The sequence below is a fragment of the Myxocyprinus asiaticus genome, chromosome 32 (assembly GCF_019703515.2).
Source record: "Myxocyprinus asiaticus isolate MX2 ecotype Aquarium Trade chromosome 32, UBuf_Myxa_2, whole genome shotgun sequence".
NCBI classification, from domain to species: Eukaryota; Metazoa; Chordata; class Actinopteri; order Cypriniformes; family Catostomidae; genus Myxocyprinus; species Myxocyprinus asiaticus.
Window position 1 is genome coordinate 19583570 of NC_059375.1, and position 19633 is coordinate 19603202.

General features: G+C 36.2%; 2 protein-coding genes across 3 annotated transcripts in view; one reads left to right on the plus strand and one right to left on the minus strand.

Annotated features, from left to right (window-relative positions):
* Positions 1-10472, minus strand: part of LOC127423441 (phosphatidylinositol 3,4,5-trisphosphate 3-phosphatase and dual-specificity protein phosphatase PTEN) — a 33042-nt gene extending 22570 nt beyond the window's left edge. Inside the window, exons 1-2 of one of the 2 annotated variants that reach the window (XM_051667740.1) lie at positions 9630-10472; positions 685-769 (exon numbers count right to left, since the gene is read on the minus strand). In XM_051667740.1, the coding sequence (XP_051523700.1) occupies positions 685-769; positions 9630-9708 (164 nt within the window). In that variant the 5' untranslated portion in view covers positions 9709-10472. The remainder of the gene's footprint in view (positions 1-684; positions 770-9629) is intronic. The other variant, XM_051667739.1, reaches the window with a different exon arrangement.
* A 3674-nt stretch (positions 10473-14146) lies between these two features.
* Positions 14147-19335, plus strand: LOC127423445 (outer mitochondrial transmembrane helix translocase-like). Its single transcript, XM_051667745.1, has 10 exons — positions 14147-14292; positions 14772-14959; positions 15253-15351; positions 16406-16526; positions 16615-16815; positions 17025-17131; positions 17269-17358; positions 17448-17498; positions 17588-17715; positions 18590-19335. The coding sequence occupies exons 2-10, from the start codon at positions 14786-14788 to the stop codon at positions 18708-18710; spliced, it is 1092 nt and encodes a 363-aa protein (XP_051523705.1). The 5' UTR covers positions 14147-14292; positions 14772-14785; the 3' UTR covers positions 18711-19335.
* Positions 19336-19633: the final 298 nt, after the last annotated feature.

The window sequence follows — 19633 nt, forward strand, 5'->3', positions numbered from 1 at the left end:
ATGAGGCTGGCATTGACGCTCCGACGCAAATCATGAACGTGGCTTCACAATTGCTGTAACAAAGCGGATATCCACAGTCTACTGGCAGATTAATATTGTGGAGGATGACAGTTTAAGTGATTTAATGCCAATTGCAAAGAATATGCAACCTATGCAGAGACTAGTTCTTTTAATTAGTCAATCTCTCAGTTAGACTTTGAATTGGTGCTATTTTAGTGCATTTCTCTTTGTACTGCAGTACGCTTTGTTTGTAAAATGTTAACAGACCATTATACCGTTACATATTGTTTTGTTTTCTTTCCAAAGATGGGAATAAATGCATTTTAACAGGAAAAATGTATATAGTGTAAAATTTTAACACTTTCAAAATCTACCATTAATTACAATTAACTACAAAAAATGTACATGTTTACATCACCGTTTCGCGCTGAACGCGTTTACATGCGCTACTCCAGCTAAAGTTTATGGGCCCTGGGGCTAAAGCCTTGGTAAGCCTGCGCATTAATACGGCCCTGGGCCTGGTCCAACATTGCTGTAAATATCACAGCAGTTACCTCTGCACCATAAAAAAGTTTCAAAGGTGGAGGAGACTCACAAACAAGGAAAGGTTATACTGACCAAATCTCCTGGTACAATACATTTAAAGTGCTGCTGACTTTTTTCATGTTTAAAGGGAATACTTACCGCACTACCTCATCTATATTGTTTCTGTAGACACCCTCAAGTCTTTCAGCAGGAAAGCCCATAGCAATTATATTGGGATAAATATCTGGACAGCAGAGTTAAGGAAATCTAGAGATGCCTTCCGAGGGAAACTGATAGTGACATGATGAAAAAGGAAGAAAATGTAACTGATAGTTATGAACCTTTATCCTTTGCAAAACATTGCAGTGAAGCTGATACACACAGAGCAGTGAAATTTAAGGAATAGTTCACCCAAAAATGAAAATTCTGTCATCATTAACCCTAATGTTGTTGAAAATCCATTTTCTACCTTTCATGAAACAGAAAACGAGATGTTAGGCAGAATGTTAGCCTCACTTTCATTGCATCTTTTTGCCATACAATGAATGTGGATGGTGACTAAGGCTGTCAGTCCCTAACATTCTGCCTTACATCACCTTTTGTGCTCAACAGAAGAAAGCCATATTAATTTTTACCAACCTCAGGTTGAGAAAAGGATGACAGAATTTTTGGGTGAACTATCCCTTTAAGCCACAAGGAGCAGGAATTAACAAACATCAGTTCGGCACAAAACTTCAGCATTTCCACCAAAGTAGCATTTTACTTTTAGTTGTGCAATGAGAGCTCAGATAACAGGATCTGGGGTAATAAAGAACAGATGGCCCTCGCTGTAAGAGGCCAATGCATAGACCTCTAACCCAGAGGGCCACACAGGGGCACTAAATAAATCACACAGTGCCTCAGCCCAGCCTGGAATCACCTTCATTCCTCACCTTTCCATAACCAGTGCCATGAGAGTGCATCACTCTTTGAGCCTGACAAATACATGCAGCTCTTCATTATCAAAGACCATAGCAAATCGGCAGAGAAACTTCAATGCTGCACTACTAAAAATATGCTAGAAAGAGACTTGCACTTGTTTAAATGGTTAGTTCAACCAAAAATAGAAAATTCTTTCATCATTTTCACACCCTCATATTGTTCCAAACCCAAATGACTCTTTCTTTCTTCCACCGAAAGCCTCAGTCAACATTCACTTTCATTGAATCGATAAAAAGTGTACTCATGCGTTTCACAGAAGAAAGGAAGTCAAAGGGTGAGTAAATGACAGTTTTCATTTTTGGGTAAACTGTCCCTTCATCACATAACTTTGTTCATAAATATTTTTAAGTGACTTTGATAGTACCTTTCATCAATGAATGTGGTCACAAAGATATTGTTAACTCAGCATGGATTCGGTCACCATGACCTTTCAGGGTTTTTCCTGCATTAAAATCTTTTTCCGGCTGCCACTAAAGTGAAATTTCAGTCTGCCAAAGCAAATTTGATGATATTCATCTCGCTTTCATTACTGTATAAGCGGTAAATATGCTTCTCATGTGGATCGCGAATGCGCATTGGGTGATTGACTCTGTGGTGGATCGCACGACACACATCAGACATTTCTTACGCCACCGCTCTGCTCTATCCTAACCCACGCAGGTGCGCACTTCATCCGGGCTTCCCTCGATATGCGAGCTCCAATGACAGGACAGTGCAGAACGGATCACATGCACAATTAAATCAGGCATCCCTCAATATCGTGAACTTATGTGACCCATTTGAAGTCTACATGACCATTTTCTATTTTAAAGCATCTTAAAGCAATTCAACCATTTCAAACGGTTAAACAGCTGTATATTCTGAACAGCGCTGATGAGGGAAAGAGAAAATACTGTGCCCTGCACCAGCATCAATTACAAGACTCTTCATATCAACACTCAAATTTGTGTATTACCAAATGCCACTGTTATCCAATGGAAGAACTATGGTAAACATAAGTCATGTGTAATATATAAATATATATGTCCTGTTCTAATTATGTTTGACATTAGGGGGTTTGCCTACAGATATTACTAGAATTAAAATGATTCCTAAATCATTAAGAGTCTGATGAAAGGAATACAATATCTGTTACAGAGTAAGAAACAAACATTTTCAGTAGTGTCAAATCAGTAAAGTGGTTTACTCATGAATATTATAACTAGCCCTACAGAAATAAAGTGTTAAGTTAGTTTGATTTCTCATCCCACACATACTTGAAGCACAAATAAAAACTCAGAAGCTATTCAGAAATTCAGAAGTTTCTAGATGCACAGATGATCACAAACTCAAAACAAACATGAAATGTAACTACATATCTTAAATATCCTTTATTTATATATTTTAAAAAAACGGCATTACGTGTGTGGATGACAGTGCATGTCAGCCACCACAAATACTATTTTTGACCCCTTTTGTTTTTTTTAATCAAACCAGGTGTGGGGAAAAGTTTCGAAATCTACTAAAACTATGAACGGACTCTTGTTTTCAATTCGTCTCTAACAACAGTACCATCCTACAATGAACAAATACACCTATGACTGGACTAGATGACAGTAAACTACATCTTCCTGTGTTCTTGGCAGGTGTTAAACTGGTGAACTGTTGACACTTCAGTAACCACAAAGAAATATTTTTGACAGCAATATGGATTTCAGATAAGGCATACAGAGTTCTCTAAGAGTGTACAACCATTAGAGGACTTTCCACATCACAAATATAATGCTATATATATATATATATATATATATATATATATATATATATATATATATATATATATATATAAGGGCTGCCCCTTGATAGTCGACCAAACATTAGTTGATGAGAAGAGTCTTGGTCGACCAAGTTTTGATTGATCGGTTGGTAGCAAAAAATAAATAAATAAAAAAATTAAAAACTCCACATGAAACCGACGAAGTTGTACGCTAGGTGGTACTATGGGGTAATTTTCGTTAAGCAGGGTTAGGGTTAAGCCTACACAATAAAGCAAGACACCTTGATTTCAAACTTTGAACTTTATTTTTTATTTATTTTAACTAAAAATTCAAATGAAACTGGAAAAAAATTAAGTGCAATTAAAATGTGTGTTGTTCAACTATTTGAAAGATGGCTTTACAACCGTTGTCAACATCTGGCAAAGAACCTACTTCATCTGTGCATTCTCTACCGGTCGGGTATTTTGTTATCTGGAAAATACATCATGTGTGTGAATAAATTTGTTTTGTTCCCTCCCTCACGATATATATGTATGTAATTAGATATTGCGAGATATATATATATATTGCAATATCCAATTACATCGGCAACCCCTGGGCTGAGGGATCGGTGAATATTCTTGCTTTAGCGATTTTGCATTGAAAATTAATTTAAAAAACGAAAAACTTAAATCAATTACATTTCTAAATTCAAACTGCACTCCAAACAAAATGAAAAAGCAATTAAAATAATGAAGTGATAAAAGAATAATATATATATATACACACCTTTCCATTTACCGTCAGGCAAGAACCGTCTAAACATGCAGGCGGAAAATTACTTGCACATATGAAGACATAAAAACAATTATAAATGTACAAATAATAATTATAATGATGATAATAATCACTGAAATATAACTCCTAGTTTGAGGTGAATGTGTTTTTGTATTATTTTATGTTTTAATCACAGATGTAGGCTATAGGCTGCAGAGTTGTGGTCACAATGAACTGCTCTTTGGAAATAAAGTGAACTGAACTCCTCAGACACCTCCTGAGCTGAGATGTCTGAGGTCATTTGCAGCACTCATAGACGATACTGTTCTTGCAACAAAAAAATTCAGAAGACAGAAACAAAGGAGGAGTGAGAACCTTTTACATACGCGTGTGCTACGAGACTCTCCATACAAACAGCGTGTCATACATGCGCATAGACGGCTTTTCTGTCATCTGTTCTTAATAATATAAAGTGTTTCTTCAAGCACGTGTCTACGGACAAATTACTTGTAATATTAATTTGATAATAATAATAATAGCCTAATAATAATTTAATACATTAATGGGAAAATGAGCCAAATATTGTCTTGACATCTCAAAGACATCAGCTATTGGTGATCACTTTGACCATCGTCGATCCCCGAGATCATCGTCTGTCGGCACAACCCTAATGTGCATTTCTCTCTATAAATTAACAAAATGTTCAGACAGTCTCCTTGCTGGTTTTTCCGACACATTCAGAATCATTACCGCTTTTGCCGGTGTTGCTGCGGATCACTTCGTAAAATTAATATTTTAAAGGCTCATTTTTACGGTTTAGTATTTCTCTGTAATGCGGAACAGTGTTAGCAATGTTACTTATAATTTCTCAGTCCTGGAACTCAAACCATTTTCTGATGCCCCCCCCAAATATATATATTTAAGTAATTCAATCAATATCATAAACGTGAGACTAGTCGATTAATGGCTTAAATTAACGCCTACTAATGGACTAGGAATATCTTTGGTCGGGGGCAGCCCTAAAAAGTATAGCCACAAAACATAAACAATATACGTGTAAACATGATTTGAATGTGATAAAATCACTTACTAATCTTTTCTGTTTAAAGTTATAGCCAATTTTACAACTTCTTTACCATGACAATGTAGTCAACAAACCCTAAAATGACTGTAAAAAATTACAATTTAAACAACTTTACAGCTCAAATAATACATGAGTTTTAATAGAATTATGAAAGTGCTTTTATAAAATTATAGGCTTCACATTATAAAACTGGCCCCATTCACTTCCATTGTAAGTGACTCACTGTAACCTCCATTTTTGCTTTTTTTTTAAAGGAGGGACAAGTTGAAATAAATTTTTGTGGTAATCAACATTATGCCACAAATGCTGTCGATTGAGATTAATTTATATTGAACCCAGAACAGTCCTTAGAGATTAACTTGTCGGCAAGGTGATGTTATCAAGCTGGCTAAAATACATGAGGTTTTGTCAAAATTGAGACAATGACTTCACTAATAATCTCAGGAGAATCTGTTACAATGGGTTTAAAATGATAAACAAATCAGTAATTTTTTGCATTGTATAGTCTGATATCATTTTCCAGCATCAGTGTCTATGAATTCATAACTATCATAGAGTTTTGCTGCTGTACAATTTTAAGCTTTTCCAGAAATTAAACACTTTTTTAATTGTTTTGCATTTTGTCAAGAAAACCTAACATTTAAAGGAAAATATAAATATTGGTTTTGGCACATATAAAAATACATAGCTAAAATTAAAAAGCATCATTTTTGTGGTGGAACAAGTAAAAATCTTAACTACTGACTCGACTGGGCCAGGAGAAATAAAATCCTTATTGTTGAGCCCTTTTTAATTAGCGCTTGACTCTAGGTAAATGTGTTTGACTACCTGCTCTTGCTATCATACAAATTGTATTTTTTCAAATGACCAGTTTCTATTGTCAACTGGACACTAAGCATTGCCTTGAACAGTGTCACCTCACCAGTATCATGACAAGAGACCGAAAGAATGAAGTCATTCTTCATAATTATTCCTATAGGAATTCTGTGAAAATAGAGCTTCCTGCATTGCACTTCATCAATTGACAGAATGCATAAAAAATGCAGCGAGTGCATAGCATGATGCAATCCAATATGTCAATATAGTGGACCAACACACCATCTCAGCAGCAGTCGGGGGGGAAATCAATGCCAATGCAATCAATTCATTCACTGGCTACTCGTGTAATATACTAAATATAAAAACAACAACAAAAAATCTGTGTTCCACTATGGTTGCACAATTATAACAAAAATCATAATTGTCGATTATTTCCTTGATATTGTGATTGCAATTAATTTTGATTAATAAAATTTACACTGAAACAGTCAACTGCATGCCATATATTTTTAATGTAGGCTACACATCCAAAACACGATCGCTGTTTTATAAGTAAATGATGGTCAACTGCACATTGGCTCTCTTAGAAGCATGAAAAACAAAACTGTTATTTAAATTATACACAGAAAGCAGCAGCAGACTCGTCCAATGCTCAACTGCTGTAAAAACACATTTAATAGAAAATTCAATCAAACATTTTGACGAAACATGAGATCGACCTACATAGACTGCAATAACTGACACTTTTCACGATTAGTTCATTGTGGCAGTTGTAATCTCGATTATTTATTCCCATGTTCCACTGTAAATACTCCCAATTCTTGACATTTAAACCTTAAATATTTATGCTGTTTTCTGAATCAAGACATGCCATAGATTCCTGTTATAGGAACTATTATTGCATATAGATAAAGAATTACACCAAAGATTTTTATCCTGCCCTCTAATTGTCCTTTCAGTCCTGTTGTACATAATGTACATGTCAAAAATGAGGTTTGACGTATACTTCTTTCTATGTTATACGATATCAGTAGCTAGTTTCCATCCACTTTTCGTGCTATTTTGGTATCGACAAAGTGAAAATGCGTAAAACAAATATTGCGAAATTTGCCGTCTTCTGCCCATTTCCAATCAAATGACCTTTTATCAATACAAATGGTGTGCACGATGACGTCATGCCTAAAAAAACCCACTGTCGCATAAGTTTTGGTTTATCGCAAAAGAAATCTGCCCTTAAGCCGTTTCCATACAGATATGTGTGTATATAGCTAATTGTGTACCTTTTGCCTCCCAGATGTCCCTAATTTTTTTTCCTCCAAAGTCTTTGTAAAATGGGGAGAGTATTGAGACAATTCATTGAAATTAACCAGCTTACTGTCATTTTAATTCACAAATAAACGCAATCAGAAGATGAGGCATTGCAATCAAAAGGAAGCAGTTGCCATTCTGATAGGACTGTAATATTGGTCCTGATGTTGCGCCTATCGCAGGTTGCCACCGGTTCCGACCCGAAAGTGAATCGTCATGGCCCTGTTCAAGCTGGCAACCTGCACCAAGTAGTGGAGGAAACTTTCAGTCTAAGAACCATCCATTGATGTGTATGTGCTGTGTGCACAGATATTAAAGAAAAACTGATGCAGTGTAATATCAGGGTTTACAAATGATATATTCCTGATATTCAATAGGCTATTTTGAACAATCATCTAATCAAAAGCATTTCCATCACAACTGCATTATGTCCCGCATATTTGTCCAGCAACTTTTAACGACCAGCTGAACTTTATTGTCATCTAAAATTAATTTTAGTGTCATAATGCAATTTACATTTTCTGAAGAAGCTCAGCAAATGCGATCCGAGGTAAAGAGGGTTAGATTTAAAATATTTAAACGTTTTAAAATGTTCAAAAGCTAGTTTTCTGAAAGTGAACTCAGCATTGGACAAATAGTTCTGATAGTTTATAGTCTTGAAGTGTAGAAAATGTCATTCAGTCGAGTTTTTTCATCTACAGAACAGAGTAAGGCTTATTTAAGTTTGTGTAAAGAAAAGGCAATTATATAGACCTAACAATATATATATATTTTTTTTTCGTTTGGTAATTACTATTTTTTTTTTTTTTTTTTTTTTAATGCTTTATTCATTTGGTAATTTCTTTTATTTATACAGGGAATTTTTATTCAAAAGTATAAACAATAATATAAACAATTTTATAGAATTGGGTTATATGCTCGTGTTCCAAAAAAGCACACTGATGTTTTTCTCCTAGTATTGTGTATTTATTTTTAATTTAAAACATCTTTGTGCACAGAAATTATATGTCTTTTGTATTGTGGGCTAATTCCGTGACTGCTGTCTATTATTCTGAATGGTGTGAAAAAGAAACTTTAATAAATAAACGGCTGTCTATCATGATTAAATTAATCACAAACAGTGGCCATCCATTTGTTCTCCGTACACTTGTCCATGTGCATGATACGAGATATTTGTGTTGGCACTCCTGGAAGTGTCATGTTTGCAGCATCAGATCTGTGCAATGCTGTTCAGATCAATTCATAATCATGTACAATAAATTGTCTTTCAAGGATGTATACTGTCGTCATGATTAACACAGGCTAACGATTGGGGTAAATTGTCATATGACAATAATTTTTTGCGTTAATGCCAATTTTCTCGACAAAAAGTGTCTCTGAAATTTTAGCTTTATTTTGATGCGCTAAAACTTTTTTCGCAAAAAATCCTTGGATGGAAACGTAGTTAGTGTGGCAAAAAGGAACATGGCTAAACCGTCTCGTTTCATCACGGGGGCTGGTGTGCATCTTCGATAACTGAATCCTGCTGAAATAAAACTAGCAAGCAACCGGACCATGTCTCTTATGGTTTGCACTTCATCTGCAATGATACGCACGACATGACCACAGCCATAAAACACCCTACGATCTACATACGTCCCATATCTGACATTGACATGACACATAACACTGAGCAGGATCAATGACGTTTCTAAAATAAAGACCAACAGCCACCTCAGATTGTCCCACAGAGACACTCCTCTATAACAGGACTGCATAACTTAAACAGAATAATACTTCACACGCCGATTAATTTCCTTATGTTTGCAAGCATGTCGCACGACTCGATCAAACTACTCCCAACTTGAGCGTTAAAGAGATCTTCTGCAAGCCAGTGATGCAATGGTTCTTTGTGACACTGCTCGTGCATGTCATCTAATCCGCGCGAAGCATGCCATGCATCTTTTGTTTTAAATCGCGCGAGGAGTCTTGAAATGTTGTTTAGGATTACAGATTACATAAAAAGGGAAAAGGACGTCGTAGTTTGCACAGATCTGACTCGAAATAGATCATGTAAACTTGCAAACAAGCCTATACTGTACAAATGCAATTACTGCGTGCGCAGTCTGTTGATTTTCTGTCTTCTTGGTAACATGGTTCAATTGACAACTGACATGAATCTAAACAGTGCAGACTTTGGCTTGATCCACCCACAGAAACCAATCGATCTAGAATAGATCATGTCAAGCTCCAGTCGGTAACTAGATGCCAGAGCCGATAGTTTCTGCAAAGCATCTTCTCATGAAACATCAGAAATGCATTTGAATTGGAACATGATGCAAGCCGTATTACCTTCATTGAAGACACGGATTTCAACACAATAGACAAAACAGGGACATTTGATTGATCAAAGAGGATACAGGTCAAGTCCAAGTCGAACCCATCTTCCTGGTATCTCCTTTTGTTTCGGCTGACAAATTCCTTTATGATCGCAGCCATGGCTGTGACAGGAGTCTTTAGGGTATTTAGTGTGTGAGAGAGTATTGTTGCTTTTAGCACGATCAGTCGTCTTTGCGCTCTGCTCGGTTCGCAGTCCCTTTCAGTCGCCAGCTAGCTAGAATGGAGTCTGCTGCTGCTCTCTCATCAAGGGCCTCGCTCCAAACCACCACAGGCCCGGCTTCCAAAATGCCCTCCTGAGCTCACAAGAGCCTCGGGTGAAAAGATAAGCGACTCTCCACGTCTCGAACGGCAGTATTTCAAATGCACGCCTAGTCTCTGGTCGCACCGTAGCCGCCGTGATTGAGCGGAAAGGCGGAGAGAGGATCCTCTCCGGGTGCTTCCACTTGAAGAACGGTTGACAGACCCCCACTCGCGCGACACTCGCGCTCCGCTCACGCGCGCACTGTCCGACTAGCCTCAACAGCTAGCACGCTAGCTCGTCTACACATCCTTAAAAAAATAAAAAGCCATTAAACAAATCCAACCATCCGTGATGTTTAGGTTCCAACACATGAAATGAAAGGTGACAGCCTCCACCAACACATAAAATCTCGATATTTAAATGTCGCGCACGAGCGGTCTCCAGTTTAGTCAGGTCCTTCCCTTCACTTCTCCTCTCCCCTGTTCAACTATCAAACTTCCATCATGGCTTCCCATTGAAAAAAGGTGATGTTCGGACAACATACTCTTCCGCTCTACCAAATAGTTCCACGAATGCAGCATTTTATGAGTACGCCCAAGCATTTAGGAACGTTCTGCATTTCATCATACCAATACACAAATTATTAAGTGCGCATGTTGTGCTGTTGTAACCTTCAACTAATACATGCATGAACTATTTAATTTTTGTGACGGCAGGCGGAGGAACACGGACAGAGCACACACGGACTACTTTTTGTTCCAGGGTCACGTGTCTACAGAAATGAGGGAAGTTTCCGATATTTTATATCAGATTTCAGAAGTCAGAAATGAAGGTATTGCGTTTTTTATAATTCTCGTTTACATTCTTTAATTTTTTTTTATTTCTGTCTGTTTTACACATCATGACGCATCATGATATATACACACACACACACACACACACACACACACACACACTGTGTGTGTGTGTGTATGTGTATATATATATATATATATATATATATATATATATATATATATATATATATATATATATTAATAATGTTACCCCCCCCCCCCCCCCACCCCACCCCCACTGCCTCTCTCGACTATACTGCAACAGAGGGCAGGAAATTACTGAAATGCTTACGCAAGCAGAAAAGTACATTAGTGCATAAAGGCGCAAGCATATCATTTAGCAACAAGAAATAACAAACGGAACTTAATTGAGCCGAACTGGTATCAATTGGAGTTTATCAGTGTTCATTGTGGATATTGGAAGGAACTGTGGCTAGTGGTACAGTGCGTTCTTTGCTCATATGTGGAGTTTGCCCCCAAGGGCGGAGCGGAGGTGGAAAATTCTAGCCGTGTTTCAGATTTCAAATCTTTATTGTACAGCGCCATCTGCCAGAATAATCTGGAACAACTAGCGAGCTGCATGTGCTTTTCCTGTCCAACATCTGTTTGTTTTACAATCTCGTTTCAAGAAAATTTAATGTAGCAACTAAGAATGCAATAAAAAAATAAAGTAGATAAAAGCAACTTTTTTTCTGCCTGTTGCCAATTTAGTTGATTTATTAAAATAAATTAATTGCTATTAAAAAAAGGCCTAAATGGATAATTGACAAATAAAGTTGTTAGAGGTGCTAAAAATGGCAAATCTTTTAAAAATATAGTTTAAAACACGTGTCATGTTTGTAGGAATGTAATCTTTGTGTCCATGTTGGTTATATGGATTTAAAAGTGTTATATGAATTTAAAATTATAACAGTTTCGAAAAAAAGGTTTAATGACTTTTACTTAATGGTTACACCACTTGACATTTTTAAAGATATTAAAATAATTTTCTTGCACCTTGAACACACGTGAATGTAGAGTACAACTTAAAAAACTTTTAAAAACATAAAATGAATATTGAATATTTATTTTTTACTAATATTATGAATTTTGAATCAGAAATATTTAATGTTATATGCATTTGATCAAATTATGTTCAAATATTACTTAAGGTTTGCCATTTGACCAGGACAAAATGTCCCTTTTCATAAAAATGTTAAAGTATCTGATTAAAAAAAAAAGAATCACACACTTTGAGGGTCTTAAGGAAATTGAATTTTTTTATTCTTTTATTTTTTTTATTTTATTTTTTTTATCATTGTAGGTGTATTCAAATAATTGTTTTGTGTGAGATGTATTTTTTATGTGTTTTTGAATAACTTAATAAATCTGGACAAAAAATAAATAAATAAATAAATAAATTGTGTCCCATCAAAATATATTTAAAACTAAAACCAAGACATTTGAGAAGTTTTTAATTCAACCTGTTATTTATGTGTTATATGTATATCACATATGAATGTTTATATTTATATTAGGGCTGTTGATTTAACGAGTTAAAGGAATAGTCTGGGTTCAATATGAGTTAAGCTCAATCAACAGCATTTGTTTACCACAAAACATTTTCTTTAAAGTTGCACTCAGTAACTTTTGTGTTTGTGTCATCTTGGACTTACACGGACACCTAGCAGCTTGGATGCACCATCATTTAAAATAGTTTTCAGTTTCAGATGCTATTGCAGAAATTTAGTATTAACAGTCAGCCATGATTACTTTAATCAATGAGTGATGAGGGGGAATAATTTTTTGTGGTAATCAGCATTATGCCACAAATGCTGCCGCTTCAGCTTAACTTGTTTTGAACCAAGAATATTCCTTTAATTTATTACGATGAATTATATGTAAAATAACGTGTTAAAAAATTATACAGTACTGTGCAAAAGTCTTAGGCACATAAGATGTTTCACAAAAGCATTTGTCTTAAGATGGTTATTTATATCTTCAGCTTTAGTGTGTCAATAAGAAATATAAATGTTAGACTCTCAAACATTACTTTTGCAAACAGAAAAGATTAGAATAGAAGAACAGGGAGCCCTGCAACAGATGACATGGCCACCACAGACCCCCTACTGAGCATCAAGTCAGTCTGAGATTACATGATAGAGACAGAAGCAATTGAGACAGCCTAAATAATAGAAGAACTGTGGCGAATTCTCCAAGAAGCTTGGAACATCCTCTCTGCCAACAACCAAGAAAAACTGTGTCCAGGTGTACCTAGGAGAATTGGTGCTGTTTTAAAGGCAAAGGTGGTCAAACCAAATATTGATTTAGCTTTTTTATGTTTACTGGACTTTGTATAACATTAAGTGATAAATGAAAACTATCAGGGATGTCAAACTCTGTTCCTGGAGGGCCACAGTCCAGCAGAGTTTTGCTCAAACCCTAATTAAACACACCTGAAGCAGTGAATCAAGGTCTTTAGGAGTGCTTGAAGATTACAAGAGCAAGGAGCAGAGCTGGAACTAAACTCTGCAGGGCTGCGGCCCTCCAGGAACTGAGTTTGACACCCCTGATTTATGTCACTATTTTTGAAGACATCCTCACTATGCAACATTTTTCACAAGTGCTTAAACTTTTGCACAGTGCTGTATAAGTCATTATAACAATATTTTGACTTTTAAGCCACTTTTTTTTTTTATTGTAGAACTTAATTACTTGTCTGCTGCCACAGTATATGTATATAATATAATGTATGTTAATTATCTGAATAATAATAATTATTATTATTATTTATTTATAATTATTTTAGAAAAAATATTATATACTACATTATCTTTATTTGGGAAGCCTTTCTCAGTAAATATTGATATATGCAATTAATTGTGATTAATTTGATTGATTAATCAGCACATCATGTAATTAATTTTATTATTATTATTTATTATTTTAATTGATTGACATTCCTAGTTTATATTTTACTTAAAGTTGCACTCAGTAACTTTTGTCTTTGTTTCATCTTGGACTTACACTGACACCTAGCGGCTTGGATGCAGCATCATTTAAAATCAATCAGTTTCAGATGCTATTGCAGAAATGTACTATTCACAGTCAGCCATGATTACTTAAATCAAGGAGTGAAAGTGTCAAATAACAGGATGGTTAAGGAGATTAAGCGAGTAGTATTCGGCTGGTCATGTGAATCTAACATGGCAGCCCCCATGTGTGGACCCTCTCCATGTAGACTAAAACAGCTTTTATAAGGTCACTGATATGACTGGACTCTTCATTTTAATGTGAGTGCTCATGATTTCCTACATATTTGGCAAAAATACAATCATGTCTTTAGGAGTTACATTTTTTAAATGAGTTACTGAATAAAATTACTCAAAATTACTCAAAATTACTGAATGCACCTTTAATGCATGGCAACCGTTTTTCCTTTTCACATCCGAGTCAGTAGAGGGCAGTAGTGCGCAGAGCTCGAGTGATCACGGGTGACGAGAAAGTAATTGCGGAGGTGAGTGTGTCATGCAGGTCTGACCGCTGAAAGTAAATGAAGAGACCGATTAGAGGGAAGCCGCATTTTCTAAACATCATTGCCAAGACCACAGAATAAAGACACTTGTGGTAAGCGCTCTGTTTGATGAAGAATTTCAAGTAGTATATTCTGTTTGAGATAAAGGATGTACACGAAGAAGGTCAAAGCTAAGCAAAGCAACCTCTCGGTTTAGTAACAGCAAGGGCTCTTCAGTGAAAACGAAAGCAAACATCGCCGGTTTCTCTTCTGATTAATACAATAAGAGAGATTTCACTCTGCTGACCGAAAATGAAAGCAAACAACAGCTGCGCAAATAGGTTAACCAGGCAGATGAACAGTAAGTTGACTTGCTGTGTGGAGGAATGGTGTAATGTGCAGCTTCAGCAGCTTCAGGTGCTCTTGTGTGTCTCCTGGCTTTCTCATCTGAACAGCTTAATGTATTTTAGATAAAAACATTTCTTCACACTCTTTTATTTTTTATGTTATAGTCAAGTTTCTGTTAAGGTCTGTAAACACCCTCAGAACTTCCTAGATCTCTTTTAATACCTGCTTTGTTTTTCTTTTGCAGGTTAATGTTAGAAGATGGTGTTGAAAGAGATTCCAACTGACAATATCACCCGCCCTCTGGGCAGGAATGAGGTCATAGGTTTACTGTTCCGCCTGACAATATTTGGTGCTGTCACCTATTTTACAATTAAGTGGATGGTTGATGCTATCGATCCAACACGAAAACAGAAAGTTGAGGCACAAAAACAGGTATGCAGTATAGTTGAGATCCTTTTTATATGTTTCTTGGTCTTTTGCTCTTTTTATTTAGACTAGCCAGTTTAAGGTCATTACATTTATTATTATTAATATTATTATTATTATTATTATTATTGCATATTTATTTCAAGTGTATATGACAAAATGTAAATTTGGAGCCTTGAAAAGTTTTACAGTCATACTTTGTTTATAATCATGGTACAAGTGGTTAGTTTTATATTTGACAGCATCAGCAAAGACTGGAGTTTAATAATATATAGCCAACTTTTGGTGCACTTCTACAGGCAGAGAAACTCATGCGGCAGATAGGTGTGCAGAATGTGAAGCTTTCAGAATATGAGATGAGCATTGCAGCTCATCTCGTGGTCCCTTTGACTATGCAGGTGAGAAACTATGTCACCAGCTGGTTTAACACACACTCCCTGTGACAACCATGTGATTATTTGTCTTAAATAGCGATCCCTGTTTATTGGTGAAAAATGGCACAGCATAAACAAGATGAGCCAGTCTCTGTTTCTATATTAAACTGCACTTGTCAAAAAAAACTTGTGTTTAAGCATGTTTGTATATTTAAAGGGATTGTTAACCCAAAAATGAAAATCCTCTCATCATTTACTCACCCTCATGCCATCCCAGATGTGTATGACTTCCTTTCTTCTGCTGAACACAAACAAAGTTTTAGAAGAATTTCTCAGCTCTGACACTCCATACAATGCAAGTGAATGGTGACCAAAACTTTAAAGCTTCAAAATACACATAAAGGCAGCATAAAAGTAATCCATACAACTCCAGTGGTTTAATACATGTTCTGAAGTGATCCAATCAGTTTTGGTTAAGAACCTACCAAAATGTAAATCCTTTTTCACTGTACATCTTGACAGCAGTCTCTAGACACATATCATGTTTTCAAACTCGATTAAACTTCCTAGTGCTTTTAGTATGCACAGTGTAATTGTGTTAAAGTGTAATTGAGCTTGAAATCATGATCGCCAAGGAGATTGCTGAAGTCAGGATTTACAGTATAGTGAAAAAGGAGTTATATTTTGGTCAGTTCTCACCCAAACTGATTGGATCGCTTCAGAAGACATTGATTAAACCACTGAAGGCTTATGGATTACTTTTATGCTGACTTTATGTGCTTTTGGAAGCTTGAAAGTTTAGTCACCATTCACTTATATGGACCTACAGAGCTGAAATATTCTTCTAAAAACCTTTGTTTGTGTTCTGCAGAAGAAAGAAAGTCATACACATCTGGGATGGCATAAGGGTGAGTAAATGATGAAGGAATTTTCCTTTTTTGGGTGAACTTGTTCACTAAATTGTTAGAAGACATGCAAGTGTTTATTGTGGATCTTGATCACCTCAGTGTAATTTATATCAAATTTTTGTTGTTTTAAGTGAAGGCAAGTTACACAAATCATTCACGTTTGCCCACAGATTACATGGCGTGACATTGCAGGCCTGGATGAAGTCATAACTGAACTTAAAGACACAGTAATACTTCCAATCGAGAAGAAGCATCTTTTTGAAGGATCCAGGCTTCTTCAGCCACCCAAAGGTAGGGACTAAGATGGAAATGTTTCCATAAAGTGTGTCTCCACTCAACTACACACAAACACTATATGGTTTACTTTTACTCTTCTCAGGAGTGTTGCTGTATGGGCCCCCAGGCTGTGGGAAAACTCTTATAGCCAAAGCCACCGCCAAAGAGGCTGGATTCCGTTTTATCAACCTCCAGCCTTCCACTCTCACAGACAAATGGTACGGAGAGTCCCAAAAACTAGCTGCAGCTGTGTTCTCTCTGGCCATCAAGCTACAGCCCTCTATCATTTTCATTGATGAGATTGGTAAATGCTTATTTTGTTTTTTTCTAGTTTTCATTTACCGCACACACCCCTAATGTTGATATGCCAGTGTCATCATGGCACATATTTATGGATCACAAATCAACCTGCAATCTTACTTTTCCCTGCTCTCTTTGTTAATTTATGTAATAAGTGAAAGATTCATTATTTTTGACCATTTGGAATAACTTCTATTCCTCTTTTTGTCTTAGATTCGTTTTTGAGGAGTCGCTCAAGTTCAGATCATGAGGCCACTGCCATGATGAAGGCTCAGTTCATGAGTTTATGGGACGGGCTGGACACTGACTTCAGCTGCCAGGTAGAATGCTCCAGCATTTTTAGAACAGTTCTTGTGAGGTTTTACTGGCTTTGATTAGTGACAAAGGATGCAAGTCTATTTCCTCTTCCAATTGATAGACCATAAGTGAGAATTGTGATTGTGTTCTCTGCACACAGGTCATAATAATGGGAGCCACCAATCGGCCACAAGATCTTGATTCTGCTATACTCCGAAGGATGCCCACAAGATTCCACATCAATCAGCCAGTAAGATTCATCTGACATTATGGTCTTACTAAATTTTTAGATTTCACTATTTAATCATTAAACTATGCATTTGCCATGTGTTTATGTAGAATCTCAAGCAGAGGAAAGATATATTGAAACTGATCTTGGAGAATGAGAATGTAAGTATTTTATCTATCACACTGGCTTCCCATGAACTGTCAGGTTATTGGAAGTTGCAGATACTGAGAGTCATTATTAATTTTTGAAGGTGGAGTCTGCTGTGGACTTTTGTGAAATTGCAAAAGAGACTGATGGCTTCTCAGGAAGTGACCTCAAAGAGATGTGTCGAGATGCCGCTCTGCTTTGTGTGCGTGACTTTGTGCACAACAAAGAAAGGTAAACGTTAGTCGTAAAATAGCTCATTGATTTCTTTAAGTACTGCCGGTAACAAGGAATATCAAATGTACAATGGAAGTTTATGTCTAAACATAGGGTTAAGCCTGTCACGATTATTAAGTAATAGTCTCATCGGGTTACTTGATCAAACTGCGATTATTTGAGATGCAATGCATATAAATGCAATGAACGTGCGTCATTCAGTTGAACTCCGAGCATCACTGAGCCACGGATGTTAACCAGAGCAGCTCTTGTCTGGAGGAGCGCATAAAGCGCTTCTCAAGCGCTCTGATGTGCGTGCCGTCAGCAGAGGCTCGCGCCAAACTCCTGCGAAAATATAAACGAATAAATATAAACTTTGATAGTGAACGCATAATCGCAGTTGTTTTTGACAATTAATTGTCTGCCAAATTTCATAAACGTGACAGCCCTACATGGTCTTCTTTTTAAAATCAGATTCCATATTTTGAAATATGGACTTCAGTCGGCAGATACCAATTTAACACGAATGGAAACAAGACTGTGAAGAATAGAGGGTAATAAGTCTGTTCAGTGGGTTGCACTGTTGTATACCTTGTTGTAGATTGTTCAGCTGATGAAACTGAAAATGCATTCAAAAAGCTAAAAAAAACATGGGTTGTGAAAATAAGAAGTGACATAGGAGCTGGAAAACACCTATTGAACAAAGTGTATGCCTGTACCTCACAGCCTTGTTTTCATTTGTGTCTAATTAAATATTGCATTTACCCTAAGATTACTCTGACTCTCTTTTAAGCTTTACATACTGTCTAGTCCAAATATTTTAAACTAATTTGAAAAATATGAAATAAAGTGTGCACTGCTCCCTTTATAATCTCCCTTTATCCCTTGATAGTCAAGATGAAGACTACATCCGTCCCATCAAGCAACTAGACTTGCAAAAGGCAATCAAGAAGATGAAGAAGTCCAAATGTGCAGGACTGCAAGACCCATTTATGCATGTACCACTGGACTGAAATTGATGCTGCTGTTTTTTAGGAAACATGCACCTAGACCTAGTTTTTTTGTGTGTGTGTGTGTGGCATATCACGATATGTCATGTTTTGCAAAAGGAGGAACTCAGGATCTATAAATGGTGGAATATTTTTGCCGTTTCTCTGATCATCTCTTTTTGCACTGCAATTTTCCTACTCTGTTGTTTTTTTTCCAGTTGGTCATGTTTATCTGAATGTGTATTTCTTCTTTGGCTTTGGTAGTGTGGTTATGTTTGTTCCATAAAACGTCACCCTTTGAGAGGTTTACGAAGAAGGGCAACATGTACTTAATCTCCAGTCATGTATTATAGTTCATGCAGTAATTTATTTGACATCACTAACTATATGTAACACAAATTTGTGAGCACAGATAATTGTTCACCAACATGATTTTAACGAAAAGCAGCTCTGAAGCCAGTGCTGTTTCAATAACTGTTTGTTTTGCCACAGCGAGTGTAAGATTTGACTGAGATGTGTTTACATATACAATGTATTGGCCTTTTACAGTGAATGAAATGTTTAAATTTAGAATGTAGCCCAGATCAGAGGTAATGTGATGTATTGTTAAAATATTTATTTGCAAAACATTAAATATGATTGCACAATATATTTGAATTGTTGGATTGAACTGTAAGCTGTTTCTATACACAAGCCTTGTTTTGGAGAAGGGGCCAGTGTCAAGCCACTGCTGTTACATGTATACTCATCTTTTTGGTATTATTGGAATATGAATGAATATGTATGAATTATGTAGAAAGGAATTTGATTTGTTTTTTTTTTTTTTCTTGGAAAAACTTGCATTGAACTACTAATTTTAGATTGCTACAATTCTTCAGTTATTCGGTTTATAAGGTTTTCCTAAAGTATAAATGTTTAAATCATAAGTCATAATATACTTGTAATAC